The following is a 22866-nucleotide window of genomic DNA, read 5'->3' on the forward strand; positions in this document are numbered from 1 at the left end:
CGACAAACTCCCATTTTCAAGCCTCGAGATTTGACCGTGTTTGCGATCAGAAACTCACAGATGTCGATCATGCTGGTGCGTTTACTGTCCATTTCCTTCTATGAGGGAACATCCGTCCATCTTCTCTCGCTTTATCCTCCACGTGAGGGTCGTGGGGGGGAGCAGTGTCAATCTCAGCTGACGTAGGGGGATAGGCGCTGGACAGATCGCCAGTCCATCACCGGGCCTCATCGAGACCATCCACTCTCACACTCACACCTATGCTCAATCTAGAGTGTCCAGAGTGTCCAATTGATCTAATCCCCATATTATATTGCATGTTTTTGGACTGTGGGAGAACCTGGAGATAAAACCCACGCACACACAGGGAGAACATGCAGAAAGAGCCTTGTTCCAACCGGGTCACTAAGGCAAGAGCGCGAACCACTACACCAACCGTGTGGTCCATGTGGGTCAACATATTTTACAGAACATTAGACCATTAACCTGCCAAAATGTTGAGATTTAGGTTCCATTCACAACTCATGGAGTCGCCCTCTTGTGGCTTCACTATTTAAACCAGAATACTAAATCAATATTTGATCCAGTCTATGATTGTTGTGGGTTTACAGGAAACGACAACAACAAAAGTGGTTAACAACCCTGCATTGCACTGTACTCATTTCTCCAGAATTGGACTTTTAAACTGTGTTGAATCCTGGTTCATGCCAGCTAACGCGACATGACAACATGCCCGTGTGTACACTGTCAACAAGCGTGCAGCCTGATCACGGCCACAGCACTGACGCTGAACATGCAACTACAAAAACACACACCGAGAGAGAGAGAGAGAGATTGACAGGAATCCAACCAAACGACAATAGAACAGCAATCTGACCTCGCACCTGATCTGCAACCCCCTCCAGGTCTCAGACCCGCCCATTAACATACGATAAGCGTCGCTCTTCAAAAGTGACAGGTGATACCGTCACGCACTCTTCCTATGGCGTGATCAGTCTGTGGAGTGAGTTCGCGGCAAAATAAAATCCCAGTCCCAGCTTTTAAATGTGTGTGTATTCCCCGGACCCGACTGTAAACCAACACCAGCCTCTGTGTGCCACGGGGGACAAAGACCCAGATGCAGTCCTCACTTCCCCCAGACTTCCCTCAGTCTCACACAGCCCACACAACACATATGGAATGTAATTTGCAACTTATCTCCCCGTTTCCTGTTTTCTCCCCCCCTCCACTCCCCTCCCCACCAAAACCGACCACCATCCTCCCCCGCCGCCAAACTGTACAGAAAAAAAAAAAACCTCCTCAGATTTTCTCTCTGCCTCATAACAGCCGGTGTTTAATCGAGGAAAGGTTCATCTGACATAATTACAACATGTCGCCCTCTCGACTTTCCTGAGGTCTTTGTGGTTTGCCGTATTCACCGAATGGCTCCGCAGAGTCCCCTCAAAGCATCCTTTGAAACGGAGCCGCGGGCCGAGGGGACGGGGTGTGTGTGTGAGTGGGACGCTGTGTTGAGTTCCCGATGTGAGGACGTGATAACAGCAAATCCATAATGGGCCCAGTGTACTGAGAAAACTCAGAACGTGGGTTAGAAAACAGCAGTGGCACAGTGCCGTAAACACGAACACAAACGGGGGCCTCAAAATAGCTAAATGTCAGCCTCACATCGATGAATATTAATCCACAGCAGCCACGCTGGCCAACCCACACACACACACACACACACACACACACACACACACACACACACACACACACACACACACACACACACACACACACACACACACACACACACACACACACACACACACACACACACACACACAGGAGGACATTGGTTGAATATGAGACACAGCACGCTCTCTCGCGCCGAGCCCTCGCTGCAGAGAGGCGACAGAGCCGGCCGTTGCCATGGCGCCGGGGAGTTGCTATGAAGCCACTATGTCCTGAGCCGTGATAGCGTCTGTGGAGGGAAGACAGTGTGGTCTGTTTAAACTCGGGGGGCCAGGACTCTCGCTGGGCTCAGATGACCTTTCACAGGTCCTGTACCAACAAACTGGGGAATTTACCACAGGACAGAGACAAAAAAAAGACACAATTCTTAAATAATATGTAGTTTCACAGTCACAAACATACCATGTACCAGGGGGTCAAAGAATAAAATGATCTGTCCAGTTTGGTCAAGAGGGGGCGACGTAGAGAAAAAAATCAACTCTTCAGTCGCTTAAGATTATATATTCATTGCGATATTTCACAGAATTTCAAAGTTTTTGATGTAAAAATAAATCTTAATTAATAAATAAATCTAAAATGAAGTCAATAATAATGTTGACAACTGTAATTAAAACAGCAAACAAGCTTATATGTATACAGTATTATGCCATCATTATAAACAAATGTCTTATTGTTACTAATATCATTATTCTGTGTTTAAGGGGCTGTGACGTGATATTAAGTAGGCCGCATGTGGCCCACGAGCCGCCAGTTTGACAACTCTGCCCTATACAGTCACCACCAGCCGCTTTAATAGGTACACCTCGATGCATTCACACGTGTATTCAGAACGGTTGATTCTAGTGACTTTGAACGTGGCACGGTTGTTGGTGCATGACAGTGTTTGAGTAACTGATAATCTACAGGGATTATTTTTGGCTGTTCTGTGGCTGAAAAACGTGCCTCGTTGATGCCTGTGGTCAGAGGAGAGTGGTTTTAGACTCATTGCAGAGCAGGTGTGAAGAAGACTGGCACTTAAAGCATCACAACATTGAAGCAGATGAATTAAAGCAGCAATAGACCACATTGGTCACTTTATTAGGTACGTGTATGACCTTAAAAGGTAGTATATGAGAATTTGTTTTTACCATTGTTTGCACACGTGTATCGCACATGCAATTTCTGTGTGTGTTCACATTTGAGTGAGGGGGCTGTATTTCACATATGCTCGTGTGTGTGTGTGTGTGTGTGTGTGGCAGGAAGGAAATGCAGCAGGGGTTTGGGACCCACACAAGGTCTCGCTGTTCTTCTCCAGTTCGTGCCTCGGTACAGGAATGTATAGCCCGAGGTGGAAGGCGTGGATCTGAACCCTCGTCTCCCAGTGTCCTGTGGCACCTGTTTTTCAGCTTATAGCTTTCAGGCAGACAGACAGACAGAGCGATGGGATGGGAGACAGTCGGGGATCACAGTCGCCGTGTTGTGGAAACAAGAGCTCGTGTTAGAGGCGCGTTGTCAGTTATATTTTCTGGTTTTGTTAAAGGGAGTAGTTAAAAAAAATGTCAAACTCACATATATATATAAATATATATATATATACACACACACACATACATATATATATATATATATATATATATAGTAAATAAATACAGTCAGGTTCCAGCACGGCCTAAGAAAGTGGGAAACAAGAAGTCATCCTGTTCCTTCTGAACGAAACAAAATCAGACTACCAGCATTTCTGCCACTGTTGCTGTTGTGTTACACAAACATGACGCCTCTGATTCTGCAAAGAAAATAACACACAGGGGCAGCATTATGACAATATGACAATATCAAGTACGAACGACAATTTGTGCGTGCTGCATTTGAAATTTGTACCGTACAATAGGATTTTTGTGGAGTGTCTCAATGTTTCTTTGTCTCTTAATGTGCAAAAAAAAAAACAGGCCAAAAAAATGGTTCCTCCCACTCTCTCCTCTCTGGCAGAGCGGAGTGAAATTACCGCAATCGTTGTCATGTATAAAAAGCCATTTGTAAAGAGTAAAGAGTTTGTCCACCTTAAAGTTTAAGCCTTTAACACCTACGCCTTTTTTGGGGCTTATTTTCGAGAACGTCCTGTAAACTAAATGCTTTTGCCCATTTTTTCCAGTCGAAGTTAAAATATCTGGCCGCTATTTACAATTCAATGCACGTTAAAATACCGTTTTAACAATTTAAAATGAAGAGAAACAAAAAGCGTAAATACAGTGATGCAAAGTGCGCTCGTGCCAAAGCGTCGCCAGCTCGGTTTTAAAGGGTTAACCGCGATAACGCTGGAAAGTAAAGCTACGGTTACGATACGTCTTCTCTTACTGGAGTTGATCACTTTATAGGAATGCACTTAGAGCAAGGTCATTTGTTTCCCGAGTAGCCAAAGCAGCGCGCAACAAAAACAAACTATTTCAAGATAAGAAACTGGCAGTAAATAACAGTCACAAACCAACGCAGCGGAATCATTCTCCGCTCCTCCGTCTGAGAATGCTGCTTTAACAGTAAGTTAATAATTAACTCAGGAGGAGGAAAAAATACGATTCTGTAATGTTTAATCTACAAAAAGGGAGTTCCTCCACGTTGCATTCTTCGCCCATAGAGACGCGTTTGTTCGAACAAACAATTCTGTGCAGAGGAGTCACAGGTAAAGAAAGAAATGTCAGAGGGGAGTTTGATCTGGCTCTCTGCCCAGAAGACGGATAACCTTGGGCACAAAAGGACATTGAGGAGCAATAACCACTTCAAAAAAACTTACATTAACTGTTCAGAAGAAAGAGCAGAACGTTACAGGAGCGGGTGGATGAAGGGGGCGTGTCCACGGGGAGCAATAACAACATGACCTTTAGCCGGGGCTCAGTCATAACAGAACCCTCGCTGAGTTACATCACACTGGTTATTCAGGACTGGCTGCTGCGTGAGCTCGAAAAGGTCAGGAGAACATCCAGGATCCCCTCCCCTCCTCCTCCTCCTCCTCCTCCTCCTCCTCCCATGAGACACGTTAACTCAGAATTTGATACTTAACCATGTGACGACCACGCCGTCTCTTGTCTGCGCTGTTTACAAAAGCAGCAAATGTCCGTTCAGTGGACAGTTGCTTGTCTTCACTCTTGTCTAACTAGTAAAATACAAAGTCGGGTTTGTGGGATTCAAACGACCTCCACGCAGCGCTGATAGTATTGCTTGACGGATTGTTCAGATGAAAGAGGCAGAATGATAACATCAGTCCTTTGCTCTCACACGCCCGTCTCTGAAAGTTACTTCCCCGCGTTGACAGAGTGGACAATTATCTCCCATGTTTACATTCGCTTGATGCAATTATTGCTGACGGCCCTCGCGATCCGTCGCCGTGGAGACGAGGCGAACGCATGGCGCAGTAAATCTGATGCGGGAGGCTGCGACCGGAGGCCCTAATGTGATCTCACGGACAGAGCGCTGAATAATGGCACAATCTGGAGGCTCACTGCAGCCGATCTGACCCTGCCAAACACACACTCCGCTCCCTCGCTCCCTCGCTCCCTCGCTCCCTCGCTCCCTCCCACACGCTGCTCATCTTCCCCTCTGTGGCAAAGTGAGTTCCCTATGATTTACAATGCTCCTTAAAAAGCCTCCTTCCTGTCTGCTCGGCGTATGGACCCGCCGGGTCGGCTGACCCCTGCGATCTTCACCGGTCATGCTTTAGACCTCCTGTAAACACACACGTGTCAAAACTAGGGCCACGCGGTGGGTGTAGTGGTCAGAACTGGGGTCTTTCTGCGTAGAGTTGCATGTTCTCCCCTCTGCAAATCTGAGGTGTCAAACTGGTGGCCCGCCGGCCACAAGTGGCCCCCCCAATCGATTACATGTGTCACCATCACTTAAATATCATGTTACAATGAAAAAATGGCATAAATTAAATGTTTTTGACATAATAGATTGGTTCTGCATCACAAATCAAAGCACTTTTACTTTGAAATTCTGTGAAATAGCATCATAAACGATCTCTACTGCAATCTCATGATGGAGTATTGCGTTATAACATCATCTCATATTGCCCACCCGCTACTGAAGTTGCTGTTTTCTACGTTTTTCTCTTGACCTGACCAGATACTCACTGGCCTCTGCTCTAAATTGACCGTATAAAGCGGTAGAAAGTGGGTGAATGGATGGATTCTGACTGCAGTGATTTACACAGTTCTGCAGACTTCTGAATGAATTATTGTTAGATGTTTCTTGTCGTGCTCGTAAAGATTCTGAGTGAAAAAAGCTCTCATTTGTGCACAGGTGAGTGTAAAAATAATAATAAAAATACCAAAGCTGTGCTCTCTCTCTCTCTCTCTCTCTCTCTCTCTCTCTCTCCATGTGTGTTCAGCTTCTTCTCAGGGCCAGTGTGTGAATCCACTCCATCCCTCTCCATTGTGTGAATGCAGAGCCAGGCCCTTTGTTTCCAATGGGAGGGGAGGAGGAGAGAGGGGAGGAGAGGGGAGGTGGACTCCACAGACCTGCACATTTTCCACTCAATTGAATGACCCTCTCAGATCATTAAATGTCCATTCATTAGCGAGGGACACTGGCGGGGGGAATCAGCAGCAAACCAAACACAGAGAGGCCCGTCTGGGGGCACACACACACACACACACACACACACACACAGACACTGTGGCCTGCGACACTGTGGGTGGTTGTAAGATCTCAAGTACAAGTGCAAGCACCTGAGAATGTCCACGTAAACAGGCACGATCCATGATTTAAGCATCTTAATAATAATACTAATAATAATGATAATATCTACGACAGGTCCGGAGTAACATTGAATGTTTTTTCTAATTTCTAGTCAAAATATCTCATCACTCTTAATATAAGAGTAAAAATCAGGTGAGATAAAGGAGCTTGTTTTTAGACAGTGCCTCTTAAATATCATGTTAAGTGGAACAGTCGAGAAAACATCTTGTTTTGAGTCATAGCTCAGATTATAACAATGTCATAAGGTTTTTAAGCTGCTGTGTTATTTGTAAAAGATGAATCATCTCGTTTCAAGAAATAGACTTAACTTGAACTGAGACAACAAATCTGCTTTATTGAAAACGCACGGTACAGTGCGGCTATTTTTCTGTGTGCTGCCTAATACGAGTCAGGAATGCTCACTTTTCAAAATGCCAGTTTCTAATCAGATTTCAAGTCGGCGTTGGACTTGAATCTAGAACAGCGTCACAATTATAGAACTAAAAATGTATTAAATACACTTGAAACAAACAGGAGGACAAAAAAAGATGCTACTTTTGACGGGAAAATGTTGATTATGAGACACAAAACATCACAATACCAGTTAAAATACAGCTAACTTCAAGATCACGCTTATCTTGTAAGGCTTAAATATAATGTCTTATCTCAGGAAATCTTGCCAAGAGAATTTTCACTTATTTTCTTTCTTATTACAAGCAAAAAATATCTTGTATTCATTTTTTTATGCTTATTTTTCTAGTGCAGAAAGTGTTTCTCCCTTGTTTCCTGAACTACAGACGTTGTCATCACTTCCCTGATGACACCTGACCCCAGCACGAACGTTGAGTGGAGGTGGGAGGGAGAGTTTGGCGGGCGCTCGCATGTTCCTGCAGAAAAACCTTAGTCATGTTCAGGTGGATTCGAGAGCCGCTGTTTCAACCTGACTTTAACCAAACTGACTCACTCTCTGCCACATTTGATTTAATGGAGATGAATGCATGAGGTTCAGAAGGTGGAGAGGAGACGTGGACACGGAGGGAGGGAGGGGAACTCCTAACATCTGCTGTGCTCAGGCATGTCTACAGACATGACAGCTCTATAGTGTATGCAGCATTAACAAGCCCAGCAAATCACCAGTTTCATGTCTTACACAAGACTGTGATTTTCATCTCCACTGAAGATTCTCAGTCTTACATTCAGAGAATTTCACTTTAGTTTAAGACTGAGAAACCAAGTCTTAAACTATTTATAATTAATTACATGTCTAATTCATTAAACCTAACGGAAATGATGGTGTATTTATTCTACGGTGCAGACATCAAGAACTTCTGAATAAATAGGCCGTCATTTACATTAGGTTTAATTATATAACCCAGTGGATATATGGACACTGATGCATTTAAAACCCTTTTTAATCCCTGACGACATGTTGGCATAAGTGCACGTCGCATCGCCGTAGTTACGCGACGGTTTGTGCTATCAGGAAAATTCCAGCAGTTTCTGGAAGTCAAAGACGACGTGTGTTATTATGGTAATTTCACTTTACGAGAAAATGAGGGGAGGAGAGTTGGGAAAACTGCCGGTACATACTGTAGTTTCCATTTTTTGACTCAAACAAATGTTATTTTAAACAGTGTTTTACAGTTCAAACACACACAATCTGTTGTTTGTGTCCAACCACAGTTGTTTTTCTTGATTTTAAATGAAACTTTTTTTAACATGCTGTAAATTGAAAAGACGTTATTCTGGGGAAAATGAGGGTGAAGCTGGCCCACCCATGGTATGACTGTGATGTTATTTATGTGGAACAAACGCTTTACGCTTTCCGAGGAAAAAGGAAACTAAACACCGCGTTTGTTGTTTCTCTCGCTCAAAGCGACCGGGAAACATTTGATTGCGTCGCGATTGACCAGCGTGATCAGATAATCAGCAGAAACACAGACACAGACTTTAGTCCTCCGAGCATTTCGGTCTGAGCCAAAAACAAACATGCTTGGATTAGGGCGGAGCTTCCTGTGAGAATCCTGGGAGAGGGCGTCTCGTTCTGGACGACTCAAGGAGAGAGTATCTGTAACCATGGCTACATGTCTTCTGTCTTCAGTGCCGTAACAAAGACGGGGGTGAAGAGGTCGAGATGAACTGTGGGATAGCGGGGACTCGTGTGTCATGGGAGACATTTGTGGACATTTGAGTTCAGTGATTACAGGACTTTTGCTGCTGCACATGACTTTAAAATACTAATCCTGATGACTAAGCACCAAAAAAACAACACACAATCAAAACAAATGACTCGCCTCACTTAGAGACTCAGGCCTCAGTGAATACGGACGTTTGAGTGGACGGCAAACAAAGAGGTCTCGCTCTTTCTTTTGATCACTCCCCGAACAGCTGTTTCTGCGGGACACTCGTCCTCTGAGTCACTCTTGGCAGAGTGGAGTCTTAGAATAGATGCTTCTTTTTGTGTGCGCGAGAGTCCTGGAGCTGCCAGGACTGGGGGGGCACTTGTGGAGAAGCCTGTGTGCGGCATCTGGTGAAGGGGGAAAGATGGAGTGGACTGGGAGAGAGAGAGAGAGAGAGAGAGAGATGAATACAGGAAGTGACCATTTAACGGCATCAGACCTTGAAAACAGCGGCTTTTCTTACTCCACGGACAGAACCAGTGGGTCGTCAGGCTGCTGTTGTCCAGCTCACTGTGTCTCTGCTCTGTCACGACAGACTGGACCGAGCCATTCACTGAACACAGTGCACTGGTCATAAGCCTGTTGTCTCCGTACACGTGTGTACAGTTGAATTATACTGGTGAAAAACTGACTTAAGTGTATTTTAAATACAGATAATGATAGTTATTGTTTGATTTGTATGCCACTAATACACAGACTTTAGCCCGGGTGTGATTGTGATGCTATTTAAGATTTAAGGGGAAAATAACTCACTCTTACTCTTTACAAATGGCTTTTTTATATACTTTACAATTAGGCTCAACATCTCCGGATAGTTGAATTATACGAACATGAGGAAGTCCGGCTAAAACTTCACACAAGCAGGTCAAATAGCCGAAATAAGTGTATTTTAAATAGAGATAATGATAGTTATTGTTTTGTTTATAATAGATTTTCTACAGTATTTTGTCTGATACAGAGGCAAAACATTCAAATGTTCAATGTTTATCCATTTTAGGCAACATTGTTGTCTCTTTAACCATTAATATCACATAATATTCAACTATTTTCAACTAGTTGTCCATTAAATAACTGCTAATTCTCCTTACATGTCAATATATCAGGTACAGTTTTACACTGCATAGACCACGGGCGTCAAACATGTGGCCCGCAGGCCAGAACTGGCCCAGCAGAGTCCAATCCGGGTCCGCAGGATGAATTTGTGAAGTTGTAATGCATAAAATTGTTGAAACTGCACTTATTTTGCACTTATTTTTCTCAAGAAATGTCAGGTTTTTTCATAATGTCTTTGGTAAAAAACACTTAATTAAATGGAAACATTGAGTTCTTGTTATTTTACTGCTCCGGCCCTCGACACCCCTGACATAGATTAACATTATCCCCCCCAAATAAGTCTTTATCACGATAATACTCATCATGAATTTACAAAAATAAAGTGTTTTCTATTCACGCACACACAAAAGAAAACAAATATGAAGAGATTACCTCGACTGTGAATACAACACGGTGTGGCCTAAGTGGAGGAGGTGAGTTAACAGCTGAACATGACCTCAGAAAGACAAGAGTCATTAGTGTGTCATTAAAGTCAGAAGACGACCGCTGGCAGAGGACAGAAGAAACATTGAGCCGAGCTTTAGAACGTGTTAGTGAATATGTTTGTTTTTGTTTTGGGGGTGCCCACTTTAAACATCTGACCACATGTGTTCTCCATTAGCTTTTTTTTTTTTGGTTGACTTCTTTGGCAGATGTGGACCCCGGGGAGCACATTACCTGAGTTCTTTTTCTGTGCAACAGTTCTGGTCCTGGTGTGAAGCAGCCTGAGAGAGCAGCACGGGGTCTTGGCTCAGTGACGCTGGGACAGCTTACAACACTGCTGCTGGGAGCCGGGAAGGATCATTTCGTTCCACAAAGATCCCACTTCACGTCGAGTATTTTTAGTTTCCGAGGGATGGGAGCGCTAAACCGCTGGCACGTTTGAGGGAAATGCAATTACTCAAGTTTTCCAATGGCCATTTCTTTGTGCTATTATTCTGTACACACACACACACAATCGACAAGAATTTACTCATGAAGGAGAGAAAGCATGAGATGATTTGCTGTGGCTGCACACAGATGTGCTTCAAAGTCACTCCCTTTTCTTTTTTTTTTATGTCTAATCAGGACCAAAGAGGGAGGACAAGCCGGAGAAAAGAGAGAGTTAGCAGTTAATAGACTTCCAAGACTCCCACTTATGAGAGCGCCTCGACTCCCTGAGTGCACCGTTCAATCAGATCAACACAAACTGGCCAGTGGTGCTTCATTATCTCACAGAGCTCCACTGCTGCTGCTGCTGCTGCTGCTGCTTTGAAATGTTCAAAGGGAGATGAAATTGCGTTGATGGTTGTGTGTGTGGGGGAGCGTAAGGAGGCAAGTTTTGTTTAAAGTCTAAACATCCTCTGTGGTGTAGGTGTGTGTGCATTCTGATCCATATGTGTGTGTGTGTGTGTGTGTAGGGGGTTAAATCTGTGTCGCTATACAGTTCACATGGAGAGGGGGAAGGATTTCGGATTTAGAACGTCTACTTTTCATCCCTCTCTCTCCATCTATGCTACCTGCGACTCTTCTTCTGGCCTCGTCCCAGACTCGTACATGTTTGGAACAGTTGTTCAGAACCATAACAGACAAACAGTCTTATTGGTAACGACTGCTCCAGTTGTTCCAGTTGACTCTTCCTTCTCCCTGAGGTTCAGTGAGGTCGCGGCACAGAGGATTACTCTGAGACAGAAGGAGTTCAGATTCTCCCACATGTTTCAAAACTGGTTAAATGACTCAAAGTCCAACTGGGAAACGACATTAAAAAGACTTTGAGACCTTTTTGGACACTTTAAGAAGCAGAGATGCTGAATTCTGGCTCTAGACTCTGGACTGAAATACAGCGGTAGGGTTTGTGATGCTGCGCGCCACTCATAATCAGCAGTGCTGTCGCTAAATACACCAGACTCCTCTGTTAAATATTGAGATTTTAGACATTTCCCTGGTAATTGTTGGAGATTAAGCCACGTTTTAATGATTCTTAAGTCTTTTTAACTGATCTACACAGGTCTCTTCCTGTGACGGCGCTCTGACGACGTCACACACAGTACCAGAGCGGGTACTAAAAAAAAGGACCTGGTACCAGTTGCTGTGCGAGTGGAAAACTCAACTGAACCGTGAGCCGGTGGAAACACGGCATAATTAACCTCTGTGTGTTTTTGGACATGTGGGCGGAGAAGACCCACACACACACACACACACAGAGGGAGAAACATGCAAAGTCCAAGCACAAAGGCCCGGACCAGGACACGAACCAGCAACCTTCTTGCTTTGAGCCAATAAAATCAAATCAAATCAGAAAAATGTCCATTTTCCGCTCTCGTTCTTGTGCTGCGAGGACATTCTGGTCATAACCTGCTGTTTGTTCTCTCGTGCTTCCAGAAACTGTTGTGACTAGAGCGCAAGAAAACAGAGAGTGTGTATTATTTATCATCTTGAGCTTTTCATAACACTCGTATCGTCGCTGTCTGAAGGAGAATCAGTTCAGAGAGGAATGTAAGTAAAGAAAGTAAAGCTGTACATCTGGTGCTTGAGGTGAAGGTTATTGATAACTGCAGCTACTGTTCTGTGCGGTCAAGGTCCTGGGAAATGTGCAAGACTGCTGTGTCTCTCATTGTGCCGCATACTTCATGACTGAGTACGGCCACAACCGTCAAAGCTGCCTAAAGTGTTTCCCCTTAATTACACTTAATGAAGATTTGAGAAGTTTAAAATGGGAAATAAATGAGGTCTGTAAAGGGAAATGACTTCATTTGAAAGGTTTTCCCTTTTCTTTTTTTACTTAGACAGTGATCAGACCCAGTTAGCCGGTAATTGCTGGGTTGTCACAGTGAAAAGGTCTGAGCTCTTGTTGGAACCCGGCCAGCTGTTCCACTTTTACTCACGGCATGAGGAAAAGTACAAAACATGTCCCCAAACGCGCTCTCGTGTTACCGTGTTGTGAGGGTTTCATTGGCCGACGACTCAGAGAAGTGTAGGGAGTTCATCCGACTGTGAGCGGGGATTGATTTCCACTCGAGCGCGATGATATTTGAGTGTGAGGCTGATGAAACATCAGAACTCTATAACTGGGTTATGCATATTATCGATGGTGTTGACACCAGTTTGAATAACGTCACACATTTATTATACACACACATTTTAAAAAAACAACACGGAAAAATAATTTTCCTTAATTTTCTCCTTTTCATATGTGAAGTATTTCCAATCTGATGCCACCAAGTTTAATTTTAAGACATATGCGCCATCTAGTGTTGGTTCTGTGATACCACAGCTCTTCAGAGGGGTAATTGTGCACACTGGGTCACACCTACAAGCAATTTTTAAAATTAAATGTGTGTACATAGTGTATGTAAGGAAAGATTAAACTTTAATCTCATAATTCCAACTCTCTTTAATCTCAGAATTCTGACTTTCTCTTTAATCTCAGAATTCTGACTCTTTTATCTCAGATTTATGGCTCACTTTAATCTCAGATGTCTGACTCTTTAATCTCAGAATTTTGACTCTCTCTTTAATCTCAGAATTCTGAGTCTTTCTTTAATCTCAGATTTATGGCTCGCTTTAATCTCAGATATCTGACTCTCTCTTTAATCTCAGATTTCTGACTCTTTAATCTCAGAATTCGAACTCTCTTTAATCTCAGAATTCGGACTCTCTTTAATCTCAGAATTCAAATTTTAATCTCAATATCATAATTCTGAGATTAAGAATTAAGTCAGAATTGTTCAAATCCTTGCTGTTTTCTCTTTTTTTCTGTTTTTTTTTAACACACATGGCCCTAATACTCTTCTGTATGTGTTACATAATCTGAACATTATCTAATTATTATATATATATATAACTAATCTAATCCAGTGTCATTTTGCTGTGTGAGACTGAACAGTCAGACATGAGCATGATGTAAAGGAGAATTAGAAAAAATACATCTGATTTTGACTTTAATTCACTGATAACATGTAAGTGAAGTCAAAGGTGTCTGTGTGTTGGCGCCACCAAATGGCAGGAAATGTCACGACATGAGGCGCCTGTAATAAATGGAACGCCCTCATTTTTACTCCATACACAGAACAAACTATCAGAGCTGAGCAGAGGGAGGAGTTTGTCAAGAGAGAACAAACAAACATTTGACCAGAAATCTAGAGAATCATACAAAAGTATGAAGGTTTTAAAAAGCAAAGTCATGAAACTAGTTTAATTGTTGAATAAATTCAGGATCACCACACTTCATTATGAAAATGAAAGTGCAAAACTAATAATAGTCCACGGTTTAAAAGGAACAAACAAGAATGACACAATAAGCACCAGCTACTCTGAGATGCTACTCAGGTTTATTCTGGGGAACTAACCCTTTAAAATGTCGGTTGTTCGGTGTTACACAAACCAACCAAAAGATGGCAGTAGTTTCTCAGATATGAAAAGTTTCAAAGGAAAAGCGCGAGTCATTTAAATAAAAACAAAAAACATGAAGTTTTCAGTCTGTGAAAAATAAAAATGAATTCTTTTTTTTTTTTACTTGACTGTGTGAAGTGTTTGCAGCTTCCTGTGAAGTAACTTTAAAGCTTTCTCACCATGTGCATGCATCTATTTCACAGCCCCAAATCATATACGAGTACATACAGCAGGGGGCGCTGTGCACCGTGCCATCATTTCACAGCAAAGGTTGGAGAAGAAATGGACATAAACATTACATTTGGCAAAGCAAAAGTATATGTATTTTTTAATGATTTTTACGCGTGCAAATGCATCAAAAAATAATAAAAAAAAGATATTATGAAAAAGTATTTTCACATAATCTACTGCTGACATGTAATTCACGCGCACACATTAAAGAAGAATTAACCCTTGGGCGATATCAGTTGAGTGTTGTGCTTATCTGATCCATCTCTTTTCACGTACAGTTCACAGTCCGCCAGCATCGTTGAATAACAATGGGAGTCTGGGAGCGCGATGTGCGGCCTCTCAATGGCCTGAATGAAGTGCGATCTCAAGAAAAACACTGCATACACACAATTAAAGGAGACACTCTGGCTGCAGGATTGGCCTTTAATGAGGCTCTGGGCTTTCCATTGTCACGGATGCCACTGCAGATGATGGAGACGTGTTTTTCAGTCTGACTCTTCCCGCAGGAACGCAGAGCTGCACGTTGGACCGCTGAGCAGGTATATGCAAATCTGCATGCGGGCTTGAAAACTCGTAGTACTGAGAGGTATGCGTGCCGTGCGGAGCACAGGCGCTCACGGCGGAAGGCTGGGTTTCATCACGGCCTCGCCTGCGGCACAAGGGGGGGGTTGGTGTGTGTGTGTGTGTGTGTGTGTGTGTGGAGGGGGAGGGTTGAGCCAATGGGAAGCCAGCATCCTGCCCCGCTCTCTATAACTCTGTGTCACAGAGGCTGAGCCATGGCACAACTGAGTTTCTGCAGCGAGGAGAGTTCCAGTGGACTACAGACTCTCCAAATCCGTGCGTAAAGAGCGCGCACTCACACACTCACAGACTTACACCACTTTACTGCGCGTTGTATCTTACTCACTCCACAGCAAGAGAATCCACGAGTGGACTTCTTTTTTTTTTTTCTTACTCGGGAGGGCGGCTTTCACCATGAGCGCCGGACAGACGTACGAGAAGAAGATTTCGAGTATTTTGACCGACCTGCCAGGATCTATGAGTTGCCACCCGAGCTCCAAGGACTCCCCTACTCTCCCCGAATCCTCCGTGACGGACATGGGCTACTACAGCGGACAGACGAGCCACAGCCACCACGAATACTATCAGACTCAGGCGTACGGACAGCCCATGAACTCTTACCACCACCAGTTTAACCTGAACGGCATGGGAGCCGCAGGAGCGTACGCCACTAAATCTGAATACCCGTACACGAACGGTTACAGACAGTACGGACATTACAACAGAGATCACCTGCAGGCCTCACCACCGAGCTCAGGTAAATATTGTGACTTGAGTTTGTTTGAGTGCGTCTGTGGCGCAGGACGCATTTGCACAAGAGTGCGAGACTGCGGCTAAACATAGAAGGAGTCAAAGCTCGGCGCAAACACCTCCAAGCAAATGTTGAATTTCTTGAAAATATACTGTGCAAATTGACGGCAGTAAATATGTAAAAGACGTGTTGACTTTACAATTAACGACTTAACAAATCAGCATTAGCCAGTTTATTTGATTTATTATGGGAGAGGGAAAAGAAAAAATCACTACCATGTTTAGCGCCTGGTGTTAATGTCACGTCTTAAAACCATGTGTGCGGGAACAAGGCAGCCATCAACAGCTGCTCATAAAATAATAATGGTTTAATTAGAGCCTAATAATATTCACTCCATCCAACTGTACATGTGAGCTGTGACAATCCAATCCAAAACAAGTTCGAATTAGTTTAGACTCTTCAGCATTTTCCTTCAATCCAATCCAATCCAAAACAAGAGAGATTTAGTTTGCACACTTCAACATCTTCATTTTAATCTAATAAACATTTCTTTTTTTAATTCACACGTTTCTAACAATTTGTCTTTGGTTATTGTTCTGCAGTGAAAGAGGAGCCAGAGCCCGAGGTGCGCATGGTGAACGGCAAACCCAAGAAAATCCGCAAGCCGAGGACGATCTACTCCAGCTACCAGCTCGCTGCGCTGCAGCGGCGCTTCCAGAAGGCTCAGTACCTCGCGCTGCCCGAGAGAGCGGAGCTGGCGGCTCAGCTCGGCCTCACGCAGACACAGGTGAGCAGCATCCCTGAACCCGTGTTCTCCATTCATGAATGATCTCAGCGTCACGTGAGTCAGGGCTCTGGAATGATCCGTCACGCGTAATTACGCACGCTTTTGATATTCGATGCGTGCATCCATTTAATTGCGCTGCTGTTTAGAACTTAAAATGAACGACTGCTCTCTTCTCTCCTCAGGTGAAGATCTGGTTCCAGAACAGGAGATCCAAGTTCAAGAAGATGTACAAGAACGGCGAGGTCCCACTCGAGCACAGCCCCAACGCCAGCGACTCCATGGCGTGCAACTCCCCGCCCTCCCCCACGGTGTGGGAGAACAGCAGCAGCACCCCGCAGAGCACGCCGGTCAGCAGCAGACCTCAGGTCCCGCAGCCGACGCACAGCTCGTCGCCGCCCTACATGGAGGATTATAACAACCACTGGTACCAGCAGGGATCACACCTACAGCACCCGGGCACCGTGCACCACCCTGTCCCGCAGCAGAGCGTGGGAGCCGTGTATTAACAGTGACTCCAAAACAACAACAAAAAAGCAGATTTTTGTTCTTCGTTGTTTTTTTTCCCCCCCAAAAAACGAGGTTTCTCCACCACAGAGACTCTGCAGAGCAGCTGGAGCGCGGGAGCAGACCCTGCAACGTTTGGTAGTTGGATGACCGAGATGTTTCAGAACTGGGTTTTTTTCCATTCACAAAGCACATACGGGATTGTGGTCACATGTGGCAGATTATTTAATGGATATCTGGCGTGGTTCTTTATTTTTTTTCTAATTTTATTTTTGTTTTTCCTAAATTATTTATCGCTTCTGTTGTATTTCCTTCAAATGTCTTTTTTTTGTAAATGAACAGGCCTATGCAAAGCCATTTTTCTTCTTCTTTTTTTTAAAAAAAGTCTAACCACAAACTGAATAAAAACCAAACTGTGCAGTTGATCCATGCTACAATCATCCAATCATGCATGCGGGTTTGTAGATAGCGCCTAAGAGGAAAAAAAAAAAAGAAAAACACTCAGGTCATATTTATATGGATTTGTACAAAAACGTCGAAGGTTGTAAATATGTGTTTATATGCAGAACCACTATGATCATATTATTTGTTGGAACGAGCACACTGTGGCGCCTCCAGAACCATTTTTATATTCATGTAATTAGTTCACTTGTTGCCTTTTTTTGTCCATTGAATAAAAGGTGTTAATAATAATTATTATTATTATTGCATTTGTTTTTGTGCAGAGAATTCAGCATCTGATTTACACTATTATTTGACTTATACGCATTTTTCTAATTCACTTTTTAATACAACTACATGTCCCTTCATTTAATATTCTATATTATTTCAACCGTGTCACACATTTCGGAGCGTTATTTAATTCCCATTTCGCCCACGCGTTGTGACGTCACTTTGTGGCGTAATAAGTGTCAGTGAGGATTATTCATGTCTGTTTTTGTGTGTGTCTTCCGTCCATAGGCTGCTGCACAAAGGAGTGACTCACTGTGTGTGTGTGTGTGTGTGTGTGTGTTACTGCGTGCAAAGCGCTGCAGTAGGAGGCGACACACATGCAGACATGTTGGAGTCACTCGGTTTTATGACTTACTCTGTTGCCAGAAAACAAGCGAGAATCTTTTACCCCTTACCCTAACCACCAGTGCTTAAACCTAATTCTAAACCTAATCTAATACTAAAACCAGGTCTTAACCCTGACAAAAGGTGTGTTTTTAATGGGTGTCAGTCAAAATGTCCTCACTATCCCACAATTAGGTATATAAGGTTTTTACTTCACTAATGTACCCATACAAGAACACACACACACACACACAAACAGCAAGTTAAATGCCTAACCTTAACCTTAACATAACTAATCTTAACAAGAAACCTGAGCCCCTAACTTAACCAGTTCCTCAGAAATGCAGTTCTACCACATTAGGACCAGATTTTGGTCTCCATGAGGACCACTGCTCCTCCTGATAAAGGTCCGTGTTTATGCCAGGAAAAGGGTCCTAAAGAGGCTGCAAATACAAGTCCACACACACTCACACTGGGTGTGGGTGGGGCTCTTCGGTTTTGAAGCAGTTGCCGTGGGCGATTTTTCACGCGTGGGCGTGAGAAACGCTGCCAAATATCGCAGACAATGTCTTCGCCTCTCAATTGTCTTTATTTAAACTTTTTTTTTTATACACTGACGACAGAATAAACACACGCACTTAACGTGTTTCCAGGTAAAGGTGCGTGTGTGTGTGTGTGTGTGTGTGTGTGTGATACGGTGGCGCCTGTGAGAACACACTGCTAAATAAACACCACTTCAATAATATATGATAATGACTGTTATGACAGTGACAATGGCTCTTATTGGGAGAGAAAACAACAGGACTTCCCTTCACGCGCCCTGTAAACTAACAGCGAAACAACAACACGCTCAGAGCTCAGGCCTCACACACACACACACACACACACACACACACACACACACACGAACCCGTGCGTTATTATTATTAAATCTGCTGCACTACAAACTCTCACAGCGATGGAAGAAACCGCTAATGGCGATCTTATCCACATGGACCACCACCAAGTGCCCATTACGCACGGGGAATGAAATGCGCCGCCGCGCGCATTAGTGGGTTTTTATAACCTTTTATACCGCTTTCTGTAAGCGGAATGGTATGCGTCCACGCAGGACCCGGGGAGCTCAACTCTGAGACACTCTACGGCACCTTTGTGTCAAAAAACAAACAAACAAACAAACAGTGTTTAAAAGTGTTAAATTAAATAATATGTCTTGAATTTTAGTATTTAACATTTCTGGATTTAGGAGGAGAAAATCATTTGGAATCAATTATTTTATTATAGCAGCTGATTATGGAACATAATCTCACAGCATGTATTAATAAAAAAAGACTCTGTTTAAATGGCTTAATTCAGTCAAACTGTCCTGAAGACCAAATAGTTTGAGTTAATACATTTTGTGATTTTACAGTGATTTAATTGTAATGACCTACTTAGAAAATAATGGAAATAATTAAATATGGTTTATTCTTCTTCTTTGACTTGTTTTCACCCAGGCATTTTTTGATTTATCTCAATTTTACATTTTTAGCACCTATAGCTACCAAGTACCAAGTCATAATTTCTATGGTCAGTGTTATTTCTGTAAACCCTAAATTTAAACCACTCCAAAATACTGTTGTTATCACATAGAAAACTTAGTGAATGAGGATTTATATTCAACATTAAGCTATGAAGCAGCAAACTTCACACACAAACCCTGAAAAACTGTGACACGGCTCCTAATTCTTCCTCCACTAATGTCTTTCCTTTGCTTTCATTTCCCTGAACTCAACACCAGTTGTCTACAGCATCACTCACCACGCCGTGCACTGTGCTGCTGATCTGACAAAAGCGCCGTGATTGCTATTGCATTCTAATATCAATGAAATCTCATCAGGAGCACATGTGATGTCCCCTCGGGGGCTCCCTCAGCGTGTGTGGGCCCCCGGGCTGTGGCCCGTCAGACGTGTCCATATATGTCATCTCTGGAACATTAAGCAAGTGTAAGTAGCCGCCGAGGTGCGTGTGAACTGCTGAACTTGAATGTGATCTCCTCATGGCCGTGCATCACAAATAGAGCGGCTGCCCAGGCCCCTATAAGCCCCTCTGTCCCACCCACCCTCCTGCAAAAGTTAGCCGTGTGATGTCAGTGCTCGTCTCCTGGGTGCAGCGGTATGAGTTGAGATGGAGGTCGGGGAACTGATCTATGGAAAGACTTCGACGGGGCAGCTGTCCCACACTTAGCCCGGGCCCGGGCCGAGTCCTCAGCTGCATTAGCGTCACTCACTCACTCGGCCCATTTTTCGCTGTGGACCGGGATGAGATGAAGGCGGAAAGGCATCTTTGACAGCTGTGGACTCGTGAACCCTGGCCGACCTCAGCCCGGGCCAGGACTGGACTGGCCCGGGCTGCAAAGTATGTTGTTGACTCTTCCTCGCCATATCATCACATCCTGATAAAGCCTTCGATGCTACCGCTGCTACACCAGCATGAGCTCACCTTGACCTCAAAACAAGACACCGATTTAACCAAAAAGACAAAAGGCTTACGATTTTAACTGATGGGATATAAGATAAGTGTCAGTCACCTGAACGTATGAATTGTTGTTTTCATTAGCACATGCTGCACTGAGTCCTTGTTTTAAATGGACTGAAGGCTGTACCAACGTGATTGGAAGGGAAGGGGAGACGTGAGAGACATTCAGCTGAACATGCAACACCAACAGATGGAGTTAAATCCTGTGCACTGCACCTTTAAAACTGCAAAATGTTATATATATATATATACACATACATATATACTTATATATGCATATACATATATACACATATAAATGAGCAATCTTTCAGGGATGGGACGATACCAATTTTTTCGAGTCCGATATCGCAAAGTCGAGTATCTACCGATATCAGCCCGACCTTTTTAGACCATTTCAAGGACACCATTCTCTTAACTGTGTAAATATTGTCCATGCATAGTGAATGTTTTATCCGATCCAGTGGTTTTGACTAGTATCGGGACCGATACCCGTCTTATACTCGCCAGTCCAGTTGTCTACATCAGGGATGTCAAACTCATTTGTTTAAGTTCAGCGGCCGTCACACGCAGCACAGTTTGATCTCAGGATGTCCGGACCACACGTTTAAATATTAGCATAATAACCTATGCACAACAAATGCCTTTTAAGGATGGGATGACCACTTTTTTGGCCGATACCGATACCACAAACTCGAGTATGTACCGATATCAGTCAGATATAGTCATTTTAGACCATTTATGAACGTATGAAGCTGTTAGCAACACATTTGTGCTGAGTTATTTCATAAAAAAAACTTAGTTATTGAAGAAATAAACAGCAGCTCATAAACATGACTCAGCTAAAATGCTTTGTGCCTACAGTTTTATCCGTCTAATATCTGACGTCACCTAACTCAGCCTTATTTTACTGAAGATTTAGAAGCAATTGAAATTGTAATTCATTCTCTTGTTTACCTCGGGAAAGTCAGTGAAAACAGCCAGAAATGTTCTAGTGGGCACAAATGAGCTCTCGGCCAAAATAGTTTTTGTCATTGTAAAAAGAAAAAGTGAGTCTGTGGATAAATGAAGAATGAAGTTGTTTTTACGATGCTTTCCTATAAAATCTGTGTGTGTGTGTGTGTGTGTGTGTGTGTGTGTGTGTGTGTGTGTGTGTGACGAATTCTGGTTCAAACCTTTCTGAAGGTTAAGACTTGGCGTTAAGGTTAGATTTGGGTTGATGTTAGGGTTAAGTTAAGGGTTAGGCATTTATTTCTCACAGTTAAGGGCTAGAGGCATGTATTTTGTCTATTATAGTGTCCTCATTATGAACGCTGCACTGTATGTGTGTGTGTTTTCTTAGGTTTGTTAAGTCTATAGGACATTTCGGACTATGTTTATCAGGAGCAGTGGTCCTCATAGAGACCAAAACCAGGTCCTAATAAGGCAGAACCTAATTTCTGAGTGTTTTTCGGAGTGTTTTTAAGTAATTAAAACAAGTTGCTGTGATTCTTCAGCTTCTTTGGTTTGTGGACAAAACGAGACATTTGAGAACATCATCAAACATGGTCGTAGGTTTAAGTTATAGACATTCACTAGTTATGGTTAATGATCAAGGTTTGTTTAACTGTTCTAATGAATGGAAGTCAACGCAGTGTCTTAAAAAGAATAGCTGTGTGTGTGTGTGTGTGTGTGTGTGAGTGTGTGAATCATCCTAAACTCAGTCAGGCTCTTTCTTTTCACATGAATCATGTTCACTCTCTAACAGGGATGTTGCTCACAATTAACCTGAGACGTCGGATCACTCGGGCTAATAACAATAATCACCCCCAGAGACCTTGCTTTGCCACTTGCTCCATTCAAAGCAACGCGGGGATTTAATAACAAGCCGCTGTCGCTGCTATCCTGCAATTAAAACCCATCAGACACCTCTCTCATCTGATAACACCGAGGCACTGATACACAGTCACACTCGAGCCTTCGTCGCTCATTTACCCTTCAACGCTTCCCTGCTCTTAGGCTGTCTCTTTCACTTTCTCCTCAATGTGCCCGCGTGATAATTGGCCCCCACTATTGTCTGTGCAAAATCCACGAGCCATTATTCCAATCTGGGAGATGTGAAATTGCCTGTAATTTTCCCTGATGCCCCGTCAAACTATTCCAGCAACGACTTGCCTCTTCTTCTTCTTCTTCTTCTTCTTCTTCTTCCCTGCATGTTTAACAAGGCACAGCATCACCAAGGAAGAGGAGCATGTACATGTATATACAGGAGGGGATACTAATGGCACACAATGCTGGTCCTTAAGTGAGAAACTTAAGAGAGGATCACTGATGGAAACAAGGCTGCACTTTTGTTTCCTCTGGGCTGAGGTAAGACTGCATGACTGAGAGAAAGG

General features: G+C 43.4%; 1 protein-coding gene across 1 annotated transcript; it reads left to right on the forward strand.

Moving 5' to 3' along the window:
* The first annotated feature begins 15101 nt into the window (after nucleotides 1–15101).
* Nucleotides 15102–17592, forward strand: dlx3b (distal-less homeobox 3b). Its single transcript, XM_044013303.1, has 3 exons — nucleotides 15102–15633; nucleotides 16230–16414; nucleotides 16597–17592. The coding sequence occupies exons 1-3, from the start codon at nucleotides 15291–15293 to the stop codon at nucleotides 16918–16920; spliced, it is 852 nt and encodes a 283-aa protein (XP_043869238.1). The 5' UTR covers nucleotides 15102–15290; the 3' UTR covers nucleotides 16921–17592.
* Nucleotides 17593–22866: the final 5274 nt, after the last annotated feature.

The sequence above is a fragment of the Solea senegalensis genome, linkage group LG18 (genome assembly GCF_019176455.1).
Source record: "Solea senegalensis isolate Sse05_10M linkage group LG18, IFAPA_SoseM_1, whole genome shotgun sequence".
Taxonomy (NCBI): domain Eukaryota; kingdom Metazoa; phylum Chordata; class Actinopteri; order Pleuronectiformes; family Soleidae; genus Solea; species Solea senegalensis.

Coding starts and splice junctions, on each gene's coding strand:
- dlx3b (XM_044013303.1), top strand. CDS start 15,291: ATGAGCGCCGGACAGACGTACGAGAAGAAGATTTCGAGTATTTTGACC. Junction 15,634..16,229: donor GGCCTCACCACCGAGCTCAG/GTAAATATTGTG, acceptor ATTGTTCTGCAG/TGAAAGAGGAGCCAGAGCCC. Junction 16,415..16,596: donor TCGGCCTCACGCAGACACAG/GTGAGCAGCATC, acceptor TTCTCTCCTCAG/GTGAAGATCTGGTTCCAGAA.